This window comes from Plectropomus leopardus, chromosome 18 (genome assembly GCF_026936395.1).
Source record: "Plectropomus leopardus strain MGB_pleo_1.0 chromosome 18, ASM2693639v1, whole genome shotgun sequence".
NCBI lineage: Eukaryota > Metazoa > Chordata > Actinopteri > Perciformes > Serranidae > Plectropomus > Plectropomus leopardus.
The window spans coordinates 26,498,090-26,522,205 of NC_142193.1; the positions used below are offsets into that span (position 1 = coordinate 26,498,090).

Below are 24,116 nucleotides of genomic sequence, written 5' to 3' on the forward strand. Positions count from 1 at the left end.
TTTGGATGCTTTGGCAAGTAACTGAATTAAAGTCAAAGCAGAGAGGAGAGGAGAAGAGGCGACTGCCAGATGGGCTGCTGCAATTTTGATTCTTAATGTAAGTAGCTAGGATGACAGGGAAGATGAGGGAAAAAGGTTAAAGTATCTGTTGTGCTGTTTGGTGAGGGGAAAGAAAAGACTGAATACATTTGAGCAGTGAAAATGAAACTTTTACTATGCTAGATGTTCGCAGCGTTTTTCTTTAAATACAGGAACCCGTGGTCCGAGTTTCATGCAAACATTTATGTTCAAATCTAGAAAACCTTCCAGTTTTCTCAAGTCGATACACTTTTGTCATTCAAAAAATCCCAATAATTAAAATAAGAGAGGCATAAGCCTTGTGTCTGTCAAAAGTAAACATAACTTTCTTTGTGCTTATCTGCCTGTCCTTTTTATTAATAGTTTTTTATTATGACCTATATGTATATATATTTTCAAACAATTGTATAACTGTTTTTTCTTATCAGTGATAAGAGACTATATGCAATGATTTATAGTTTCATGGGGAACCTCGCTTGTTAAGCCCCTTGGGGGTTTTCTGGGTTTCCCCTGCATGTCTTTGTTTACTGAAACGTATAACATTGCTGTTTGCTTGTTTTTTTTATATGTGCTAAATAAATCAAATCAACTAATAATGTAGCATATCATTCAGAAAACTACTATATTAAACTACTATTTGTTAAAAGTAACTTGTAACTAAATGTCAAATGAATGTTGGGAGGTAAAAATATTTGTTTCTAACATGTAGCTCAGTAGAGGTTTAAAATAACAGAAAATGGAAATACTCAAGTTACGTACAAGTACCTCAAAATGGTACTTAAGTGCAGCACTTGAGTGAGTACTCACTTTCCACCACTGGGTCGGACTGAGCGTTATTGAGCTGTTGAAATGTGCTTTACTAAGAGCAATTCACGACACTTACAATATGTACAAGTATCAGTATTTTGATGGTGTTCTTTTTCTTTATATTTCTCTCAATGCCTTTACGCATCATGTAAAACACTTTGTTGTCGAAAGGTGTTATATAAATTAACCTGCCTCACCATTTAAATTTTTATGTTTTTTTTTCAAGGGGTGGCTTTAATAATATGCATTATGTGCACGTGGGGATCATACTGTATGAATATTTAAAATCTCATGTTATTTTCTTTTTAAATCTGACCATCTGTCCTCCAAACTTTTCCGCCTGATATCTGCAACATGTTTTATCCATGAGGCCATACAAGAGAATGGGAAAAGCAGAGGATGGGGTGAAAAAAAAAGGTGAGAAAGATAGTAGATTACAGAATTAGATACTGGAAGACTGAAGGAGGAGAAAATTGCACAGGAGTAAGAGGGGAGTTGAAGACAGGATAGAGAAGGTGTTGTGGAGCCACTGCAGCAACAGTTGAGCTGAGGAACTTCCGGGCTCTGCAGCAATCTGTCTCTCGGAGCTCTGCTGCACTGAGGTGTGGTGTGGAGTTACAATCATAACACTACTGATGCAGCTGCCTCCATCGGACATGCATGTATAAAGAAACACCTCTGTCTATACAAGATACAAGTGTGCACAAAGCCAGTGGTGGAGGAAGTATTGACATCTTTTTAAATAAGTAAAAGTAGCCTCATTGTAAAAATACTTAGCAAGAAGAAGAAAGTCTTGCTGCATTCATAATTTGACTTAAGCTGAGGTAAAGAAGTATTAGCAGCCTGTCAGAGGATTATACTATACAACTGGATTATATTTGCTGTTGTAGCTGGTCATGATGAAGCTATTTTTAACAGCTTTACTGTTGGAGTAGTTTATTTTAAATCTATGCATCACTATTTGTAAGATAATAATATGTTTTGCATGCTAAATCTTTATGTGCATAGTAGCTGTCAGAGAAATGTATTGGAGTGAAAGGTAGCTACAAAAAAAAGTATCTCATCTAAGAACATTTCTTAAATAATGCACTTTGTTACGTTCTGCCTACAAGCCGTTTGACGTTTTTTAGGATAAATAATCTCTGTATATGTCAACAAGTTAAACAATATAAAAGGTCCAGTGTGAAGGATTCAGGGGCAGCTATTGGCAGAAAAGAAGTACAACATTCAACTATGTTTTAATTAGTGTATAAACACCTGAAACTAAAAAACCTCATGTTTTTGTTACCTTTGTTTCTACATACGGAGGCAGTCCTCTTACACAGGCTCTGACATGTTGTTTCTACAGTAGCCCAAAACGGACGGACCTGAACAACAGGGTCTCACTCTCAGCTTTTTGAACACAGAACCTTGGTAAGTGGATTTTCACCCAGAAGGCCGCTGTTTGTTTCCCACATGAAAAAAAAGTCAATCAAATGATTTTAATAACATCATAGTGTGCTTGTTTGTGTGACCGCCAATGACATACTGTATGTCATGATGTATGTCCCTACATTACAACAGATGTACTTATATAAAGCCAAATCATGATGTTTTTTCTTATCCTTATCCCTTCCTTATCCTTATCCTGTTGTTGCATTATCCAAAAAACATTTTTTACCAAGTTTATTTTAATGGTTTATTTTGAAAAGACACAAAGCATGAAACAAGTGAATATCAACAGGCTATCCCTGAGCATCCAAAAGTGACACTAAAGGGGCACCTAGAGCTGCATATTTTGATGTGCAGGGCCACTGACTAAATGTCTAAATTTGACTCGTTGACTCGGGAGTGAGAATGAGTTGACCAATCACAGGCTCTAGATAGAGCAAACTGAGTTTTTACGTCAGCCGCTGTAGTTCTCCAACATGCTTGGCGCGTGGGAGAAGTTTCGGTTAGTTGCAATCTGCAACTTCACCAATAGATGCCACTAAATCCGTCACACTAGACTGTTAAATATATATTTGCAAAATATTTATTGACAGAGTAAGAAAGAGACAGACTACTCATAATATCAGTAAATGAACATGAATTTGTCTGATTATTATCATTTATATTATTTTTTGCATTAACTAAGGATTTTTATATTGACTCTATAGAATATTGATCAGCCATATGTCAATATGATCTGTAGGTCAAGACTACAACAGAAACTCAATCATATTGTTGTTACAGCAGCGCAGGTGTGAATACCATGAATAATTGCACCATAGTGGTTGGACTTCAAATGCATTGCATGAATAAAAAAAAAATAGCAAGACCAAGCTATTTTTTTTTTTGTTCATGCAATGCATTTGAAGTCCAACCACTATGGTGCAATTATTCATGGTATTCACACCTGCGCTGCTGTAACAACAATATGACCTGACATCATCCAGTGTAGCAGTGCCTTTCTGAGCTGTTTACCTCAACTGTGCAGGTTAAAACCTTTTAAAACTTTTATTCGGATGAACGAGTTCCAACAACTAAGACACGTAAAGAAAAAAAACTTCAGGCTGGTTCACGGAGGCCCGCAGTCAGCTAAGAGCAAAGTGTGTTTTAGTGCTGAATATATGTGTTTTAATCACTTTTAGAGTCCACCTGCCAAAGATCGCAAAGTGTGGCATTAAGTGAACTTAGTAAAGACATGTTTATGGCACAAAAAAGGGTCCTGGTTGGAAATATTCACAATTAAACCTTTCCTAAATGTGTGCAGAGGCTAAGAAAAGGCAAACGCAATAATTTTCTTTTATTTGAATGCACTTTGGAGTTTAAGTCTATTTTTTTATGCTGCTGCAGCATCAAAGAGTTTATTTTGGGTCCAGATTAAGCGTAGAGGAGGAGGTTAACTCAACAAGCCTCGTCGCTTTTCTAAAACAACACAAGCTCATATTAATGCGCAGTGAGAACAGCTCCGACAATAGAGCTCTGAAGCCTGAAGACAAGTTTTACATCAACGGTGAGTTTCTTTGTGAAGTCAGTTTGAAGAATTCTTTGATCCATTTTATATAATTTGCTTTATTATTTATTTGATATTTTAATTGATTTTTTTGCTCGTCACCTGAACAATTGTAGTCTAAATGAAAAAAGCAACTATCATGACTTTATTCTGCCCCACAGGCCTCGCCATAAAAGCTTAATTTAGAATACACACCTCACCATAAAATGTTACATTCGACTGGCCGCTGCTAAAACTGTTTGAGGAAAGCAGAGCGCCACACACACGTTTATCTCTCGGCTCTAAACACCTGTCACAGGCGATGATGGAGAGCGCCACTGCGGCTGAACAATAAAGGAAATAGAAAGCGCCGTTGATGAAACACAATACAGTAGAAGAGGAGAATAGCCGGTGGAAACGGTTGTTTGGATCCCCAGTGGGTCATTCAATCGCCTGTGCCCTTGAACACACGGCTCTTCAGTGGAATAACTTATGATAAGTGGTACTATGCTGTTAAAGGAGGTAAGTGCGTGTGTGTGTGTGTGATAGATTTAGGTATCAAGTGGGCACCAAACAAAAACACAAAAGGCACTTGAGCTGAGTGTCTCGCCACGATCACTGTGGCATTCTAAACATGATGCATCGTGTCAACAAGGCCGCTGATGAAGGTAACAAACGCAACATTTGTTATTATCCTCCTCTTCCAGCACTCGTCATTACATAACCATCACATGAATGGTAAATGGACGTGCATTTGTATTACTATACCATAATTTGGTGCAATTTCCGACCATTCAAATAGCTTTCAAAGTGCATGTCACAATTACCCATTAACTCACTTTCACACACTGCTGGCCGAGGTTACCATACATGTGCCACCCGTTTCTCAGTTAACCATTCACACGCAATTTTGGGCTCAATATTTTGCCCAAGGACACTTTGTCCTACGTCAGGTATTGAGCTGCTGACCCTCTGATTCGTGGGCCACCCTCTCTATATCTGGAGCTCTACAGGAGCAGTATTACTAGCATGAACTATGAGTATATGCTAATTTCTCTAGTTTCAAGAAAACATATTGTAAAAATAAACTATTTGTATTAACTAAAAATAGTTAGTGTCTGTTCGAGCTGCCTGAAAATTTTAAGTTGACTCAACATGAGAGGACAGAGATCATTGAGATCATTTTGTAACAATTAAACTTGTCTTCTCAAATTCAGTCAACTTAGAAATTTAAGGTAGCCCAAAAAGTAAATTTACAGTAAAAGTACAGTGTACTTTTCTACATCAACTTGCAGACAGACACCACCAAGATGACAGAATGCCCTACAGTGGTGGAAGCGCATGTAACCATGTATTGTACTTGAGTACAAAGTAAAGGTACTTGCACTATGCCTGAGTATTATGTATTTTTTGCAGCTTTATACTTCATCTACTACCTCTCAGAGGCTAATTTACTGAAGGATGAAGTGTCCTTCTCCTACATCTTAAGCTACATAAACTTTTTTTTTTTAATCTTTGTTTTGTAAATAGAGGGTTTTTCTAACATTTTGGACATATGTGGACACAGGACAGCAATGCCAGAGAAACTCAACTTGCTTTCCCCGGGGGGCACTTTTGCAAATCTGCAGGCCAGGGGCCAGTTAATAAATAAACATTAATAATTTTCATCAGATAAAATTAATAAAAATTAAAAATAAAGTCTAAACGAGGGCGAATTCATCATTTCAACCTTTCAATGTTTGCTGTTCTCTCTTATCACAGCCAAGAGGCAAATCAAGATGAAAAGTCTTGCACAGGTCAGATGTCAGCAGGGGCGTTTTTAGGATTTGAGGATATTTGGGGCTTAGCCCTGACTTCTGCCAGGGGGTCCCAGGGATCCTCTCCAGCACTTTTTTTTAAATAAACAATCTCTAATTTTACGATTTTGTGCACTCTGGCACAGAGGTTTCTCAGACTGAATCAATTTATTTTTATTGTGAACTAGAAAATGGTTGGCAGGCCACCTGGCACCCAATCATGGGCCAGATGTGGCTCACAGGGCGTAAGTTGAGTATCACTGCTATGAACATATTATTAATGTGGGTTTTGTTATGGTGCAATTTTACGTATGTTGTGCTCACTCATATGGGATGACTTGTCTTGTCTGTTTGTGTTTAATATTGTAGCAATGTTTAAAATGAGCACAACCTTAAACATCTACAGTAGAAAAATGTAACCTGCATATATGCAGGAGTGATATTAATCCAGCCACAAAACACTGACATGGGAACGTTTTATCGCACAATGAAAACCTTTACTTTTCATACTAAAAGTAAATTTTGCTGATAATACTCACACACTTTTACTAGATTTTGAATGTAGGATGTTAACTTGTATTGGAGTGCCTTAACAGTGTGATATTTGTATTTTGAATTAAGTAAAGGATCAGAGTATCTCTTCTTTCACTGCCTATTTATTATGTGGTGGCTGGACTTGAGTATGTGTAATTTAATAAATGTATATTTTGGTGCGTAAGAGTGTACAGATTTTCATTCTAAACAAAGGCAAACACTTTTCCATCCTCTTGTTTGATGCTTAACCCGCTGACACTGACATTAATTCATACCTGGCATTTACATTATTTATGCTGTTGGATGTGAAGTATTGTTTCATGGTCTTTAATGCACCAGGAGCTTTTGAGTTATGCTATACAAACATATTTTGTTAGGCTGACGTTCCAAAGATTAATTGGTCGACACCTTAATTGCTCTGGCACGCATTATTACAGCCACAGAGTGTGTGGACGGGACATCGCTTCTCTGTGCTTTCTGGCACCTTGTGGACATGTTGCTGAAGTCTACATATTTACCTCAATTATGCAAAATGTCAGCTTCAACATTTGCTGTAACCTTCACGTTTACAAGTACCTGAAAGGCCCTTGTGTGAGTATTTTTCTTTTTGACTACCTCTCTTTCCCCTCTTCACCTCCACTGAAGCTGCAGTCCATAATATGATGAGCTGAGCTTGATATGGCATATTAATTCCCCCAGCTGAATCACGTATCAAAGGATATGATTCATTTTTAATTTTGCTTTGCAGCAGTTTCCTCACAACAGACGCAGCAGCAGACAGACGGAGAGCAAAACAAAAACACAAACAGCCGCTTGGGAGGTGAGGAGCAGTGCAATAGAGGGGACACAGCAGGGGGAAGTGAGGGGGGGCGGTACAGTTATAATGAGAGGGAGGTGTGTGTGTGTGTGTGTGTGTGTGTGTGTGTGTGTGTGTGTGTGTGTGTGTGTGTGTGTGTGTGTGTGTGTGTGTCTGTGCGCACATGTGTGTTTTGTGCCATACATCATTGCACTGCTGCCTGTTGTGATTGCCTGACCCAGGGTTTCAGCACATTACCACCTTAACAGCTTTGTGGCTGGATTTATTCATCGAGTGCACACACACTGGCCACAAACACACACGCACACACACATGTTTACACACAGACCCACTGCTCTTTCTCACTCACAGCTGGGTGAAAGTGTCTCGCTGTCAAATGTATGCAGGTTGAGAATGAATTTTAAAATGCGATAAACAATTTCGCCGGGTCTCATCCAGTCTGCACAGACACACAGAGCGGCCTCACTATGGGTTTGTCTCTCACAGGTGCAATATCCAAAATCATGATGTCATATTTTATTACTCAGACCTAATGCAGTCGTTTACATTTTAGGCTATTAATTCAGGCATTTGGTTGTTATTATTCAGAATAGTTTACAACCAACTCTTTTTTCTGGTATTTTCTTTCACACCATCTCCTTTTCTGTTCAGTATGTTCAGGAGAGGAAGTCTTAAAACTTAAGAGTCTCCTTTCGAAACATTTTCAGCTCCATTTGCTTTGTCTGTTTGCTTCCACCTGCGTCTTTGCCCTGACATCATGTGCAAAGTGCAGCCTCTAAAATGTGTGTTTAGCCTAAACACACGTGTGATGGGAATAAATGAGCAATGTGATCTCATCCTGAAACGTCATATTGCCGCTTGAGCAGAAGCCCCAGCATTACTAAAATGACGCCATGGGCAACACAACTGTTTGACGCCAAAAGCCACCTTCTGTGTCCAACTGGAACACAGCTGGATGGCGTCAGATGAGAGCGCACTCGGACAGAACCAGTGGTGTTGTTATTTTATGCCTGCGGCCGGCCGCACAGAACCGGGCACATCCGCACTGCAACGCTCATGGGCGGCATAACTTAAGAACGCAGCTGGATGGAACCAGTAATGTGAAACGCTTGAAATGCTGAAGGACAGCGTCAGGTAATACCACTGCCAGTAATGAAGTAATATAGAAGAGGGAAGGTGGATGGGTCCTACTAACAACTGACTTTTGTGCAGAAGTGCAGAGTTCGCTTCCCGTGTGGGTGAATCGTTTGTTTTCTACACCTTATCATGTGTCTCTTTTGCTTAAACCTCACCGTCCCTGACTTTGTGGCCTCATCCTAACCATCGTGACAGTCCGTGTTGATTGCCACATGCTGTTGTGTAAACATAATGACATGCTGCATCATCCCACCATGTGCATTAGTTGACATCACAGTAACAGCATCCCTGAGTGTAAACAGCTGACGCAAAAGGATACCTAAAACGTCACAGGTAGATGCAGAAGGTCTCTGACAGAGTGGAACCATGTGATGAGTTACGATGAGAACGATGAGCAGTGTGTTTTCACGCCCTGCGAGTTGGAGACCAGGCTGAGATAAGAGAAATATGACCTGCAGAGTAAATACTGTATAACTCTTCAATAAATAAAATAAGCATCTACCATGTTTGCCGCCTCTATGGAACTTATCTGTCCATTTATCAGACAATGCAAACATGTTGGGGCTTAACATTCGAGCTGAATAGGTATTAACTACCAGGCATGACAAGATCTGAATATCACCTGCATCATAATCTCACAATATCTCAGGGAGACCTGTTTTTCTCAAAACCTACAGTACACATGGATTTACCAAGCTCTTATCATCTGTGTGCAGTAAACAGGATGAAAACTTGCATCAACTGGTCAAAAAACCCTCAAAGCACCTTGAAATAAGAATGAACCCCATCGACACCTCAGCAGTTTAAGCAACATCAGCCCAGTTCCAAGTCGAGAGAAGTCAATATGTTTTAAAACAAGCACTCAGGAGTGAAAATGTCTTTAAAGCAAGTTTTGAAAGACTCGATCAGACAATTACTATCCATGCACAAAGCTAACCAGCCATCCACAGCTCTCAATGGCAAATCAGCAGAATTACAAGAGCTCAGCCCTTCACTCATCAGCACCTCCTTCTCTCCCTTCCTCCCTCTGTCCCTCCCCTCCTCATGCTCCAGAGGACTGTCCTTTAACACTGGGCTCTGGTCACATCCCTCCGGTGGTCAGCTCTGTCGTCATTTTCTCTGCTTCACCAACAGCCTTCCTCCATCTTTCTCTTCATCTCACACATTTTTATCTCCTTACGTAATCTTTGACCCGCACGTTTTGTAACAGCAATTTGTTTTTTGTTGAGCACCTGTAGTTTTTGATATAAAATGAGCTTTGGTATAATTTTTTCCAACTGGCGCACAGTAATGCAACATTAACTCTTCATGGTCCTCACCTGCAACTTGATTGGATGTTGTCGGTTTGGTTCAAACAAAGTGGATCACCTGGGGAATTAAGCGACAACTTGCTGCACTTAAATAGCATTTACGTTAGTTGATTCATGCAACACATTTTAAATTACATACTTTTTCATCTTTGGGCTAATGGGGGAGGTATCAAGTATTTCAAGTCGAAAGGGTCAAGTCCATATAAAGTCACGAGTCAGTGGCGTTATAGTTAGGTTGCAAGACTATATAGATTTTGACAAGTCACGTCTAAAGTCATCAAACTCGAGTCCAAGTCATCTAACTCAAGAAATTACTTAAACCTAATTTAGAAAACAAATAAAAAGCAATCAAAAGTAAATGTGTTTTTACCCATAAATGCACAATAGTAAGCTCTCTGATTCACTTTCATTATTTTCTCTCACTGAAGCTGTTTATTTGATTTCAATAGCCTGCTTTATTTATTTCCATGGGGGAAAAAAACAGTTTCCATTCAGGAAGGTCAAAGTAGACGGTCAAGCGAGCAGAGTTTCAGTGTCTTGCTCCAGGACGCTTCAGCAGGACGGACTCTTGCCAACATCTGTCCTGCTGATTGGAGGCATACACATGTCACTTCTGAGAAACTTCAAGACAAACGCTGGATATCTTTGGACAGTGTGACCTGCGTGTGGTGGAGACAGCCAAGCAGATCTCAGAAACATCTCCAAAACGATCCCTTGATTCAAGTATAAAGCTTCACACATAATTGTTTGATTCAGGGGAGAAAATGTGCCAAGAGCTGCCAGCTTTCATTGTGTTTTGGGTGGCTCGGCGCAGTATAACACTAATGAGTGCTGATGTCCACCGCTATACTCCTCTTCCTCCTCCTCCTCCTCTTCTCATCCTCCCCTGGAAGGTTGAGAGGAGATCCGGTAATGACAGGATTTTAAAGGAGCCCCCACGGCCCGACTCTTAACACCCGATAGGCTGGCCGGTCACACCCAGCACACACACACACACACTGTCTCCCTCTCTTCCTCTCCCTCCTCACACACACAACACAAACACACACAACACAAACACACACACCCCTGTTCTCTGCACTAGAATTAGCCGTTGGCAGCACTCCAGTCAGATCCGCTCAATATTCCACCCTTCCAAAAAACCACCCTCTCTCTCCTCATTGTTCACTGGAGGCCACAGTCATAGTTGTGTCACAGCAATCAATCACCCATCAATGTGAAACGGCTACACCGATACAGAGAAAACACAACACAACTGCACTGTAATCCCCCCCCAAACTCCTCCCTTACTATCCCCTGACGTCCGTCCTTTGGAGACTCCATCCTGCTGCCTGACCTCCATCCGCTCCTCTTCCTCCTGCTCCACCGCTACGTCCATTGCTCCCTCATGGTTGCATACAGACATCACACCCATTATCACCTCTCTGTGATTCAGGCACTTGATTCATTACCCAGCTGGTGACCTTCTCACGCATATGCAGAAATTCGCAGACAGACACACGAGCCCAGAATTCACACATGCAGGCATTTACACTCGCAAACGTTCATGCATGTATAAAAACAACTGTGCTATACAACTGAATCTACGAGATTTTATATTTATGGATTGGGTGAAGGAGTCTCATTTACACAAGGCAGCAGTGAATAGTTACTACTTCCTGAAAATGTTGCACAAATTCAAGGAACCACAAGAGTGAATGACCAAATTACAAACTGGCTATGTAATCAAAACATTGCAATTTCCATAGCAGTGTTTTTGTGTCATATCCTGTCTCTTGCACTCTCTACCCTGGTGCCACCCCTCGTCTAAACTGTTTCTGACACAGATAAGAGGGTGCTCAAGGAAAAGGCTAAATCCTACAGTCTGGAAATAAGTTAGCATTTTAGCGTTCTTGGTTCTCTTGTCTTGGAGTTAATGGGTTTTTATGGTTTGTGGTTAACACAAGCTTAAGAGACTTTCACTTTTTGTTCTGCAATATGAAATAGCTCACTGAACTTTGATATCATGTTAGCAGTTGCCAACAAGCAGGTAATGAGACAACAGAACGTCATCATGCTGAACACGGCTTTACAGCCTTGTTGTGGTGGCGATGTTAGTTATGCAACCATGGTTTAGCTGGTTTTTAGCCTAATGTTTAGGATTATTGCATTTGGGAGTCAAAAATCATAAATGGTGTTCATTTGTGAAGAATAATAGCTGAATAGAACTTGTAAGTATCATAAACGTTTGTTTGCAACATAGTTTGTTTTCAATCAAGGCTTTTTAAGAGGTAACCAGGACAACAGGAACTTCTGCATTATAATGAGAGCTTGGAAAGCTTTCACAGGAAATATTTTGATACTATTTTAATACTAGACACTTGTTTTAATGTATTTTGTTTTATTGTCCTTTAAATCTTTATGGCTGTAATGTCTTGTTTTGGAATGCTGAATTATCTGTCTGTACAGAAAAATTTACCCTTGGGTACGAATCAAGAAACTTTGAACCTTGACACAATATGACATCCAGCTGGAAACAAACAATCTCTAATTACAGCTAAATAGAGCACTAAAATATGTGTTTGAAAACACTGGAGGTGAGAAATACAAAACAGGAAACCATGTGGTACCTGCTTCCTGTTTACAAATTCTTGTGGTACAGCAAAACAGTGCACTAAAATATGTTTAAGAAAACACTAGACAATACAGTGACAGAAACTTGGTTAATATTTTATCAGCGTTGCCTAGTTTCACCCTGTGATCTGAGTTTGAGAGATAGGGGTGGGTCTCTCTTTGTCTTATACTCTGTGTCTGCGGTGGTGGGAATACAAAAATGCAGAAGTACAATATACAGTTTGGGCAACAACCCGAGACTCAGTGCCGGACGACGCGAATATGTATTTTCACAAAGAGTTGAGCAGGAAAATTTGAGTGCCGGTAAGATGGGGGGAAATTGTCCATAGATCATTTACACATACTACCGACATTGTTGTGATACTTGCTGTTTTTTTATGTGATCCTAGGAAATGTAAAAAAAATAAAATAAAAATGTATAGATAACTGTAACTGGAATAGAAAACTTATTGAGCATATTTTTAAAAGACCTGGTTAAACTCTTCAGTAACTAGGACTCTTCCTATCCATCCATCCATCCACCCATCCATCCGTCCATCCATCCATCCATCCATACCTGGAGTTGGTCATGTCCGTCTGTCCTCCTTGACTCTTCTCCAGCCCGAGCTTGGTGAAAATCCCAACCAACACCATGATGGCCACCACTCCACAGATAATATACACGATCATGTGGGTCCGATCCTTGTCCGGCTCCTCCTGGACCTCCGTGACGGGTGCCGCCGGCCGCCCGGTGTTTGCCCAGACAGGCGTGTCATAGTTAGAACAGGAAGTCTGATCCAAACTGTGGATTTTGAACTGGCAGCAGAAGCGGTAGAAGCAGGAGCCGCAACAGAACAGGTAGATACCTGCGTTACAGTTGAAGGGTGGGTCCCACTGGCCCATGACATCATAGTAACCCCAGCAACGGTTGCCACTAGATGGGGCTGTTTTGTCCTCCACATCTGGCATGGGCGTTGCCAGCGCCGCCTCTGGAATCATAGACGGCTGTGTGGTCTGGTTGATGGTGGAGTCCTGGGCCAAAGCTTGACCTGACGGCCAAGAGCTCAGTCCACCCAGACAGGTCAAACCAAGAAGAATGGCGAGGGGCAAGCTTATCAAGAGTGGATGCACGGAGGTGGCCATCTTTCTCCAGTACACTCAGTGCTGATGTGTAATGTTTAATGATAGTAAAGCTCCTGAGTTTAAAAAAAGGAACAGAAAGTATCTTTTTTTTGTCCAGAGATTTATATTATCGCCACTGACTGAATCTGTGAGGTATTAGAAATGACTGAGATAACACTTTTGATAAATAGAGGGCAGTTAGCCTATATGTGCATGCCCGGAAGAAGCATAAAGAGCGTTCACTTAGCGTTGTGGGAGTTATTACTGCGCACAATTACAGAAGGTTAAATTGTCGTCAAGGGGCCGAGGAACAAGTGAGTGAAAGAAATCAATCTCACATCTCAACAGGAGTGAATGAGTCCCTTGTGAGCCAGCACACACACATCCCTGGCAGTTTACTGTAAGTGTGTACTGTAGGTGTGTTTATTAGAGCAGATAAATATTCCCCAAATCAGGAAATGTCACCTTTCACAAAGCAGACAGCAGAGGCGGTTGTAGACAAATCCAAATCCAGTGGCTCGGAGGGAATCTAGTTTAGGAGGGCGTGTTACCTACGAATGAACTTGCCTCTGGCATTTCCTGCAATGAGCTCCCCTGCTGAGTGGATGAATAATCCGTGAAGAAAGTGAGAACTCTTGGTTCAAGACAGCGCTCGCGGGAAAGAAAAAAAAGAGATTCCTCTCAAACTCGGAGATAGTCACGGGCTCCCACATGAAAGGCTCCTCACTCCGGAGCTGGACTCATATTCCTGAGTGGATAACAACTCTAATGCTCAACGCTGGAGTCAAATCAGTTCTGATGTCCTGGAAAAACTCTGACCAGAGTGCAGTGTTTCCCACTTGTCAGATTTTAACTTGCATCCATCATCCCCCTGCTTTCAGTGTCACTGTTCAAAAGAAGCTTTTTTATTTTTGTGGTGGGCATCTTTTCGCTGGTCCACTTTGCGCTCCTTGAGATGTGCAGATCCAGTCTTTATGAGTGAAGCTTTTATTTTGTAAAGTGTCCTTGCTATTTCCAGAGCCAACAGGTAACAGCAGCTGTGCGATATTCTTTAAAACTCCAGGCTCTCGTCAAGCTGAAATCCTTTGATGATTACAGTCCAAAAGCTCTTGCACCTGAGGCGTGTTTTCTCTCATGCACACTCACACACAGTCATGCATGCATGCACACACACACACACACACACTCACACACACACTCACTCACTCACTCACTCACACACACACAAATCCCCCTGGTGAGAGTGCTCTGTCAGAGTCAGTCTGTAGCTTTTAAGCGACACACAAGGAGTCCAAAGCCTCTTTGTTCTCAGCGTGCGCGGGGCTCCTGTTGCTGCTGGAACCCCTCCTCTCCGTGGATCCCGGGGTCTCTAACAGACCCAGGACACCAGCTGGGTGCTCTGTCTGTCAGCCCCGCTCACTCCTGCCCTACAAGTGCTGAGGGGAGAGGAGGAGAACAAGAGAGGGGAGGGGGGGATGATGTTGTGATACTGAATCTCTGATCTTAATGTCTTAGCGCTGCTGCATCCAGGAGAAGCTGTAAAAAGAGACGCTGGATTGACTTGACCAGAGTGGAGTGTCCCACATAATGGATCTTGGTTTTGATGGCTTTGTCTCTCCTTTTTTGGTCAGTTTTTGATTATGTTTTAATTCCCCTTTATCCTGTCTTTTGATATTTTTGCCTTCTTTCTCTCCCCAACAACTCACCTCACCCTAAGCCCGAGCCGGGCTGCAGGAAATATCAGCGTGGGGGTCAGAGAGCCCACAGACTGCCCTCTGCACTTTCACTGTCGCGCTTGTGCAAGCCTCACCGGAATAATACTCCCCCAGCCCATTCGGACGACAGAGACAAGTGGAGATGCGACAGCAGCACAGGCGTGTGGCAATGAGGGCAGATCAAAGAAAAAAAAATCCTGTTTTCAAAAGAAGCCCTCTTGGAGATATAGGACTGTGCAGCAGAAGCTCTTTCAACAGCTTTTTCCCATTTGCATCAAATTTTTGTCTTTTTTTTTTTGGAGCAAAAAACAGACAAAAAAACCCTCAAAGCATCAATATGCAACAGTTTTTAAGCAACTGCTGCATATTTCTCCCAATTTTTTTTTTCGTGCAATTGAGTTTTTGCTGTCAATTCAGTCCTTGTCCGGCAGCTTCTTTGAAAACAGGCATAATTTGATATATATGTATAGGAATTTTATATATATATCATATGTATGTGTTTTCACTGGTGCTCTGCTTGTGGGATGCTCCAAACAGAAGTAGCAAAGGAGAAGCAATTTTTTTATTATTCCATCCTCTCCCTTTGTTGGTGCCTCTTCATCAGTGTGTATTCCCTTATTTCCTCGCCGCCCCGGCAGTGCGTCTGTATCCCGTCCGCTGGTGATGCTCGCGCCGCTGCTACTGCTGCTGCTCTCTGCCAGGACTGGATGACAATGTCTCACAAACACACACACTCTCTCTCTTTCTCCTCCCTCTCCAACTCACTCCTCCCTCTCTCGCTCACTCCTCCCCTCTCTCTCGCTCACACACACACACACACACTTATGTCTTTTGTGCGTAAATGAGCTCTGCTGACTCTCCCTCTCACTCCCTCTCTCATTATGTGTCACTGACACTCTCTTCTCCTACTTTTGTCCCACATTTTTTTCTCTTTTTTTCTCCTTAATGTTCCTTCCATCCGTGGCATCTGTTCTTTTATCATACATTCATCTCTGTGTGCCTCCTGTCCGTCTAACCTTCCAGCCTGCACGTGTGGTGCATGTTTGTGCCTGTGCGTAATGACTGCGCTAATACCCGCTTTTGTGAGCACGCCTGGAACATGTCTGCAGTCTATAAGGGATGATTTAGGGAAAGAGAGGGAGAGGGAACGAGAAAGCGAGAGTGAGATAAACAGAAAGGAAGAGGGAGTAAAGGGAGGGGAGGAGAGGACAGCGGAGCGGCTGCCAAAGCGAGGGCTTCAGAGAGAGAGAGGAGCAGGGAAGGGAAAGAGGAGAGGAATTATCGTGGGGAGAGGGGAGGGGGGATTAGGAAACATGGGGGAGAAACTGGAATAGGAACTGACAGAGGGATAGTGGGAGGGAGAGATATAGATAGGTGGGGAGTGCAGACAGGTAGGAGATAAAAAAGGAGAGCTATCTCAAGGTAAAGTGACATATTAGACTTGGAGAAAATTTCAAAGAGAAGAGATGGTCAAAAAAATCCCAAGAAATCCACTGAAAAGAGATGGAGGAGAATTTTTTTTTTTTTAATAACCTCTGATTTAATGTTGAATGTGAATTAGAGTTGGAAGAGCGGGAAGAGGAGGTGGACTGTAACTAAGTACATTTACTCAGTTACTCCACTTAAGTATGAATATGAGGTACTTGTACTTCACTCTTTACTCAACCATATTTATCTGAACACTTTAGTTACTTTACAGATAAAGATTGTTGCATAAAAACCAGAAGAAGAGTTCATAAAACATAATGTTTTCTTATAAATTAAATTACCAAACAGTTTATACAAGTCCAGCTGCAAAGATCAGCTGATTAATCAGTTGATTCACAGAAAATTAAGAATAACTATTCTGAGTTTCAGGGTGTGTTTTTGTGATTTTGAGATTTTTATGTTTTTTTCTCATTTCTTTTAAAAATATTTTTAAATTTGTGTTTTTTCTTCCTCCTTTTTTGAAATAATTTTTAGTTTTTTGAGGGGTGTTTTCTTGCTGCACTGGGTGCTTTTACTTTTAAAAATTTAAGTTGATTTTCCCGATTATACTTACATTCACTCAAGTATGATTTTCAAAGCAGGACTTTACCTGTAACAGGGTGGTATTAGTACTTAAACTTAAGTAAAAGAACTAAAAACGTCTTCCACCACTGGAGAAGAAGTAGTTCCTTTGGGTCTGAGCATGACCCAGGCATCAGAAAACACAGTGGAGGGGAAGAAAAACAGCAAAAGAAACGTTGCTTAATATTTCATTCTGTTTTTAAGTGGCTAACATTATATTCATCTTAAATATTCATTCTTCAAACTTTTTACATAAAAGCTTAAAGGCTTTCTTTAATTTCCCTGTCACCCTCTCTTATCTTTTTATCTCTGCACGCGCTCTCCACAGACTCTCATGCATTTCAGCCGCACTGTCCTTTTTTGTGTTTGTTGTTGTTTTTGCTGAAACAACCTCCAGCTCATCTTCGCTCGCTGTTTGTACTCTGTCCAAACCTCTCGGCCTAAATTCGCTTAAAATCTTTGGCAGAGTGCATCAGGAGTTATGTCAAGAAACAGGACACACACAAACATTGCATGCCGACACAAACACTCCCATGACTTCACACTACTGTGATGTGCCACAAATCGGCTAATCTTCCTCCTTCCTGCAGCCTGTCGTTAAAGTGTCCTCAGCACATTTTCGTTAATGGAAAGCAGGTCATTAATTAGGAAATAGGAATCAAAGTTGCGGTGAATAAAGGTTGGTTTGCCGCCATGTGAAACGCAGGACGCAGAGAGAGCGGGAGCGGGGGGTTTTGGCTGACAATCAAGACGGGAAGGAAAGAGGGATGAGATGGATGGAGAGGAGGAGTCCTCGGGGAGAGACGGAGGGCAGAGAGTACAGATTGAATGGGAGATCTGTCTTAAATCATTTCTCTCACTCTCTCTCTGCTTGGCTGTGGTCTAATAGCACATTTTCCATTCTCTGTTTCTGTCGTGTTCTTTCAGGCTTTCTGGCTCCTGCACATCTTGTGAAATCATAGGCGGAGATTCGGGGGGCATGCAGGGGGCACATCTCCCTCAATATTTAGAAGATGAGCATTTATCTCCTCTCAATAGAAACATGAAAATAGCAGAGCACTTGTACTTTGACAAAATAAAGACATTTAAACTAAACTTTACTTTAAACTGATGCAGAAAAAGCACAAATTGGTGCAATAAAATCACCAGAATAGAGAAAATAAAGTGTTTGACGCTCTAAATTTTCTGGCGGAGCAACCCCCAAACCCGCTGTTTCATATTTTTTTACCTACCTCAGTATTAAAAAGAAATCTATGCTCTTGAATGCAGTAGTAGTTTCATATAAAAGTATTAGGGTTGCAACCTAACCCCATGTGATTCTATATATGTCACAAGGCTATCTGTTTTTATAATACCTGATTATAATACAGGAAGTGGGCAGGCCTACATTGTTACAAGTTCTCCTGATTACTTAAATTTTTTGTTATTCTTGTTTTCTGCTGCCATTATAGCTCTCTATAGCTCTCTATATGTATATATGTTTAATTTAGCAACCAAAAATATATAATTAATTTAATCTTTTATAAATAAATGATACTTTTTGCATGATATTGTGCACACACTTGCACACTTACAAAATGCAAGCACAGATACAAGCGCTCCACTTAGGGATCTACATACTATATATATATATATATATATATATATATATATATATATATATATATATATATATATATATATATATATATATATATATATATATATACACACACACACACACACACAAGCACACACACATATGTATGTATGTATGTATGTATGTATGTGTATGTAAGTCCTTGGCTGCTTTTACTGAAAGGCTGTCTGGCATTCCCACAGTCTGAGTCAGATCAACCCCTCACTCCTCCCTTTTGCTTAAATACGGTCATCTGGGGTCACTTCTGGCTCCAAAAATCCAAGATGGCAGCAGCCAAAATGTCAAACTCAAGAAAGTCCAGAAAGCAATTAGTTTGGATGACACATTTTTTATACAATCTATGGATATGACTCTGAGAAGTGCTGCAAGGTTTGTGTCAATCTTGTGACAGGTTGTTGGGGGTGAGGGGACAGCGGAAATTACTGCTAAATGAAAATGTTTTCCAATTTATTGAAAGTATGATTTATTTTGACACCTTTTACTGTATTCCATCTAAAAGCAGGTGGCTGTATTTGTTGGATTTTTTATGACAAATGCTGACAAACCCAATCAAGATGTTCTCTCTCCTCTGCTGTTCTTTTCTTCTGCTCTTTGTTAAGCACACGATATCCCCCTATCATTACAAATATGACAATATTCTGAATTTGATGCAGGTCAAAAAAACAGCATATTTCATTTAAATATACAAAATAAGGTCAAATTTAACATTTTCCTATTAAGACATGTGGGATACGCCAGTATTATTTGGGTTTTAGGAGCATTATTTAGGCAGCCAATTCAGAAAATGCTTCTCAACTGGGTTATTTACTGCAGTTTGCGACTCATCGCTTGCTGCCTGTTTACCACCGGCTCTGTGTGTTGTCATGGATACGTTGTACACAAACCAACTCAAGAAGAGTTTGCAAGGCTGTGTGCTAGAGATGCATGCAACAGAAAATCCCACATTTCTGGTCCGAATGACAAACTTCGGTATCAGCATGTTTTTGGATATGTCTATTGCAGCACCGACCTTTTCAGGGAAGGTGAGGGACGAACAAAGGGAGTGAAACAAGTTCACCACTGATAGAAAGCAACAAAAAAAGACATCCTATTTTGATGCAAAGACACAAAATTACAAGCAGCTCGAGCTGTTTTACTTTTCCATATTTTGAGATGATAAATGACATGTTAGGGCACGTTACTCAAGAGTATGCACGGCTGCATGTAAACAGGAATATTAGTGGATTATTCATTTTCATAAGACATGTGAACACTTTAGTAGGAATATTATCTTTTTTGGAGTAAGAGCAAAAAATTGCCAATTTTGTGCATGTTAACGTAATGATTGTTTCAACTTTAACTTTATATATTTTCTCATTACTTCCGTCCTCTCCTCTTTGTACATTCATCACCTCTCCACTTTTCCCTGGTACTTTTCTCTTTTCCTTTGTTTTATGTCCTTTGTTTCTCCTCTACTTTCTTCTCTTCTTCCACCTCTCTTCTTCACTTCCTTCTTCCTTCCTCCTTCATAAATCTTACAGAAAACTTGATGAAAATGTTAAGTTCCCTCAAAGCCATCCTCGCTCTCCCTCCTCACCTCAGTCACCTGCTGCCTCTTCTGCCACTTCAAACCACATCCCGTCTCTACCTTCACTTTGTCCTTCCTTCAGTCTGTCTCCATCTCTCACCTCATCTCTCCATCCTCTCATCAAACTGTCTCCCATTGTCTCTTAAATTCTAGTGTATGTGCCACACCGCACCGCGCCTGTCACTCCCACTCCTTTTGTCTCGCTCTGTGTCACTTCCTTCCGCACACCAGAGCTGCGCATCATTCCTGTACTCTCTGACTGTCACTCAGCGTAGATTAGTTCAGGGTGGAGATCAGCACGGAGAAAACGGATGGCGTTATGTGAAGGTAACTCAGACAAGGCCACCAGAGTATACAGAGAGAGAGAGAAAATGAAGGCATCCAAAATAAGGAAAAGGCCTTGAAAACAAGTAATTTCAGAGAAAGTGATAGGCGGTGAAATAGTTACATACCAAAATAACAAAAAAAGACAGAAGATAAACGGCCAACAAGGGAAAGAGAAAAAGACATAGATTAAGTGATTAGGTGATAGTGATGACATCTGCAGGGTGATGGATGTCTGCGGTTGTAGGAGTGTTTTTCTTTTCTTTTTCTTTTTTTTTTTTTGATTCACTGCCCTGTTCAGCCCCGATGCCCTCCCACAGACTCGTCCTTGACTACCGGGGCCAGACATCGTATACCTGCCATTGATTCAGAGCAGGCACACACACACAAACACTCACATAAATTAATACTTTCCTACACACCTCAGCACACTCACAACAAAGATATCTTTTTCCCTCGAGGAGGATCAGGACAGAGTTTAACGGCACGGAATTTAATGTTTATGTACTGCGCCATAATTAGGAGTGTGCGTGTCTGTGTGTGTTTACTGCTGTATTTATATTGCTATTACCTCCCTGACCATGGCCGCGGTATTTTTCACTGCAGATAACAAAGCACTGCATTGAGATCACACATGCTGCTGACTCTCTTGAGATGCAGAAACACTGTACGGATTAAACAGGACTTTAGCTCACCTACTAATATAAGAATAAAGCTGAATGAACAGGTCTATTAGGGACAGACTCGTGGGGCCCCTCTGGATCTTCATATACAAAATGTAACTCAAATTAGCAACCAGAAAGATTCAGATTTGCCAAAAACAGAAACAAAAACACAACTAAGAGATGCAAAGGAACTGCAAAGCGACACAAAAAGACTACAAAAATGGGCAAAGCAACCACAAAGAGGCACAAAACAACAACAACAAGACCAACAAAGAGGCAAAACCATCACAAAGACATTGTACCTTGCACCAGTGTGTTTGATTCATTGCCCAAATAATAAACTATTTGGCTCTAAAAAAAATTGTGGTGGCCTTTTTTTTTGCAGTTTGAGCACTTTGATGGTCCCACATAGCTGCTGTCAAATATATATGTTATAAACTGTGGTGAGCTTGACTTAACTGTGCATCTTTCCAGTCACTGGTGGCTTCGTAGTAATAGGGGAATGCTTCTTACCTTTCATTTTGTCAGCGTTGTTTAGGTCGTTTTGGTTTCTTGTTTATGTTAAGTGTGAGCAGCCACATTATGATCGCTCAGTTGATCCATACAGAGTAACCTAGTCGTGAAAAAAGACAAATTAAAACGTGTAGTTTGACTTAACACAACACACAAAATTAATAAAATTGCAAAGTGTCTGCCCAGCTTGTATCACAAGGAGTACACTCAAAAGAGTAGCGCAACATTTTAGGAACAATGCTGTCTCATCCGTACGCATTATATTTCAATGCGTGGGCATAATTATAATGACACTAATGTTGGACTTTTGTGTTGTATCTTGACACTGTGGGTTGATGGTTAATAATATGAGGCAACAAAACTAATTGATTACAGTTTGGAAAAGATTGTGGTTACGTTAGTCAACTCATTTGACCAAAAACTGACAAAACAAAATAACTCAACACTGAGTTTTAGTTTCACACCAAACACAAACACCAGCCTCCTGGGTCAAAGTCCTGTGTTTGTTGGATCATTTCACCTTCACTTCAGCCTGCCCTTAGTGGACTTTCTGGCTCTTTGTATTACGTCCATTGCTTTGAATGTGTTACATTGATGCGCTTGGGTTTGCATTGGACTTTTTTGAGAGCCTGCTGCATCTTTTAGAGACGCTTAAAGGTATCGTCTGTGGGTTAATTTGTACAAAAACAAAATGTCAAAACTACAAGTTGTAGTTTTATGTATGGGTATATCACCAGGCTATTCTTTGGTTATGTATAGAGACTTTTTGAGCCTGGTCATCACTGACTGAAGTTCAATGATCATTCCTTTAAAACAAAACTACTGAAACTTGTACATGTTGCAGCAGTCCCTACACATCTGGGTAGGAATTAGCTGACAAAGTCTGGTGTAGAACTCCAGCCAGGTACAGACTTGTGTCTAATATTATCTCAAAGGTTAAAGATAAAAATAAAAAGTTCTTGAAAGTAACACTGTCTCATCAGGGGTTTAAAGCTGCTCCGAGGCTCTCACTTTCACAGCTCTCTTAAAATAAAAGTTTCATTTGCGGATGATTCCCCCCCAGATGGGCCAGCTGGGTCTAATTCCCAGCTGTGGCACTTCTTGTACTGTGATCCCTCTTTGTCTGTAACCCTCTCAGCTTTCCCTCTTCTTCAATCAAAAGAGTACACAAAGAGCTCTCCCTGTCTGTTCCTCGTGTCAGACAGAAAGAAAAAGAAAGGGCCTGTTGTGAAAGAAGAGCCCTGCTCTAAACTTTCTGTAAGACAATGTGGGTCAGTTTGATCCAAAAAAAAAAGAAAATCCATTGGGTGTCTTGAATTTCCTGATGTAGTTTTTTTTTGTAATTCATTACTTTGAAGTGGGGTTTACACTAAAATCAGGTGCACAAATGCAGTGGTGGAATGTAACTAATGTAACTACATTTTTCAGCTTTTTGTAGTCGCTTAGAAGCTCTCTATAGTAGCGTTGAGGTCTTGTTTCGTATCTTTTTAATGTATTTTTGCATTTATGTACACATTTTCGTCTCTTTCATTGTTTTGTATTTATTTGTTTTGCATTTGGTGTCTCTTTGTGGTTATTTTAAATCTCTTTACAGTTGCTTTTTGCCTCTTAGTTGTAATTTTGCATTTTTAAGGTCTAGTTTTGCATCTTTTTGTTTTGTTTTACTTTGCATCTCTTAGTCATCATTCCTGTTGTCATTTTTTTTGGAATGCCTAACTTTGAAGTGGTGTTATACTCTTTATGTGAGTACGTATGTACTTCTCTGTATTTCCATATTACGTCTCTCTTTTCTTTTGTAATACACCCTCCTAAGAAAGACTATCCCACATGCCCTTCCATGGCTGGATCAATGTCTGCTGCTAACGTATTTAAGTATTGATGATCCTTTTCAGCCATTTGTTAACCAGTCTTGTCAGTCAGCTATCCAAACAGCCATCCACTTTGATGATGGCCAAGAACACACTCAATCTATCAGCCAAACTTTCAATTTAACCCATCGGGTATCGAGCCAAACTGTCAACAAATCTGACGACACAGCATAATGAAGGCTATCATTCATCAGTCATGGTCCAAACAAAAGTTGCTCCTTGCTATAAATTGCAGCACGCAATTCCTACATCGATGCTCTCCCTTCTTCTTCTAAACAGGAATGGTTGTCTTTGTATAATTGTTATTCCTCTAACATACTCCATGCAGCCCTGCAGTGAGTGCCGGGGTTCACTCCCACCCCATGCAGCCCTGTACAGGAAGGTAAAGGTGATGGATGAATGAAGATCAGCAAGCGTCAGCAGAGAGTTAACCGAAAGGAAGAGGCTGCTAGGCAGATAACTAGTCATGCAGTCCGCCAGCAGTCGTCAATACAGGATTATCCGACTGCGTCTCCGTGGGTGGTCCATTTCATTATTAGCTGTCTGTCTCAGTTTCATCCTGATGCAGTCTCGGTCCCCTGCAAAGCCATTTACTGTGTGTATGTGTGTTTGTGTGTGTCAACAGGG

At 40.8% G+C, this 24,116-nt stretch overlaps 1 protein-coding gene across 2 annotated transcripts in view; it reads right to left on the minus strand.

Annotated features, from left to right (window-relative positions):
• The window catches only part of LOC121957209 (protein shisa-8), a 119,493-nt gene extending 103,479 nt beyond the window's left edge, over window positions 1-16,014 (minus strand). For both annotated transcript variants that reach the window (XM_042505740.2, XM_088069157.1), the window contains exon 1: window positions 12,605-16,014. In XM_042505740.2, the coding sequence (XP_042361674.1) occupies window positions 12,605-13,170 (566 nt within the window). In that variant the 5' untranslated portion in view covers window positions 13,171-16,014. The remainder of the gene's footprint in view (window positions 1-12,604) is intronic.
• Window positions 16,015-24,116: the final 8,102 nt, after the last annotated feature.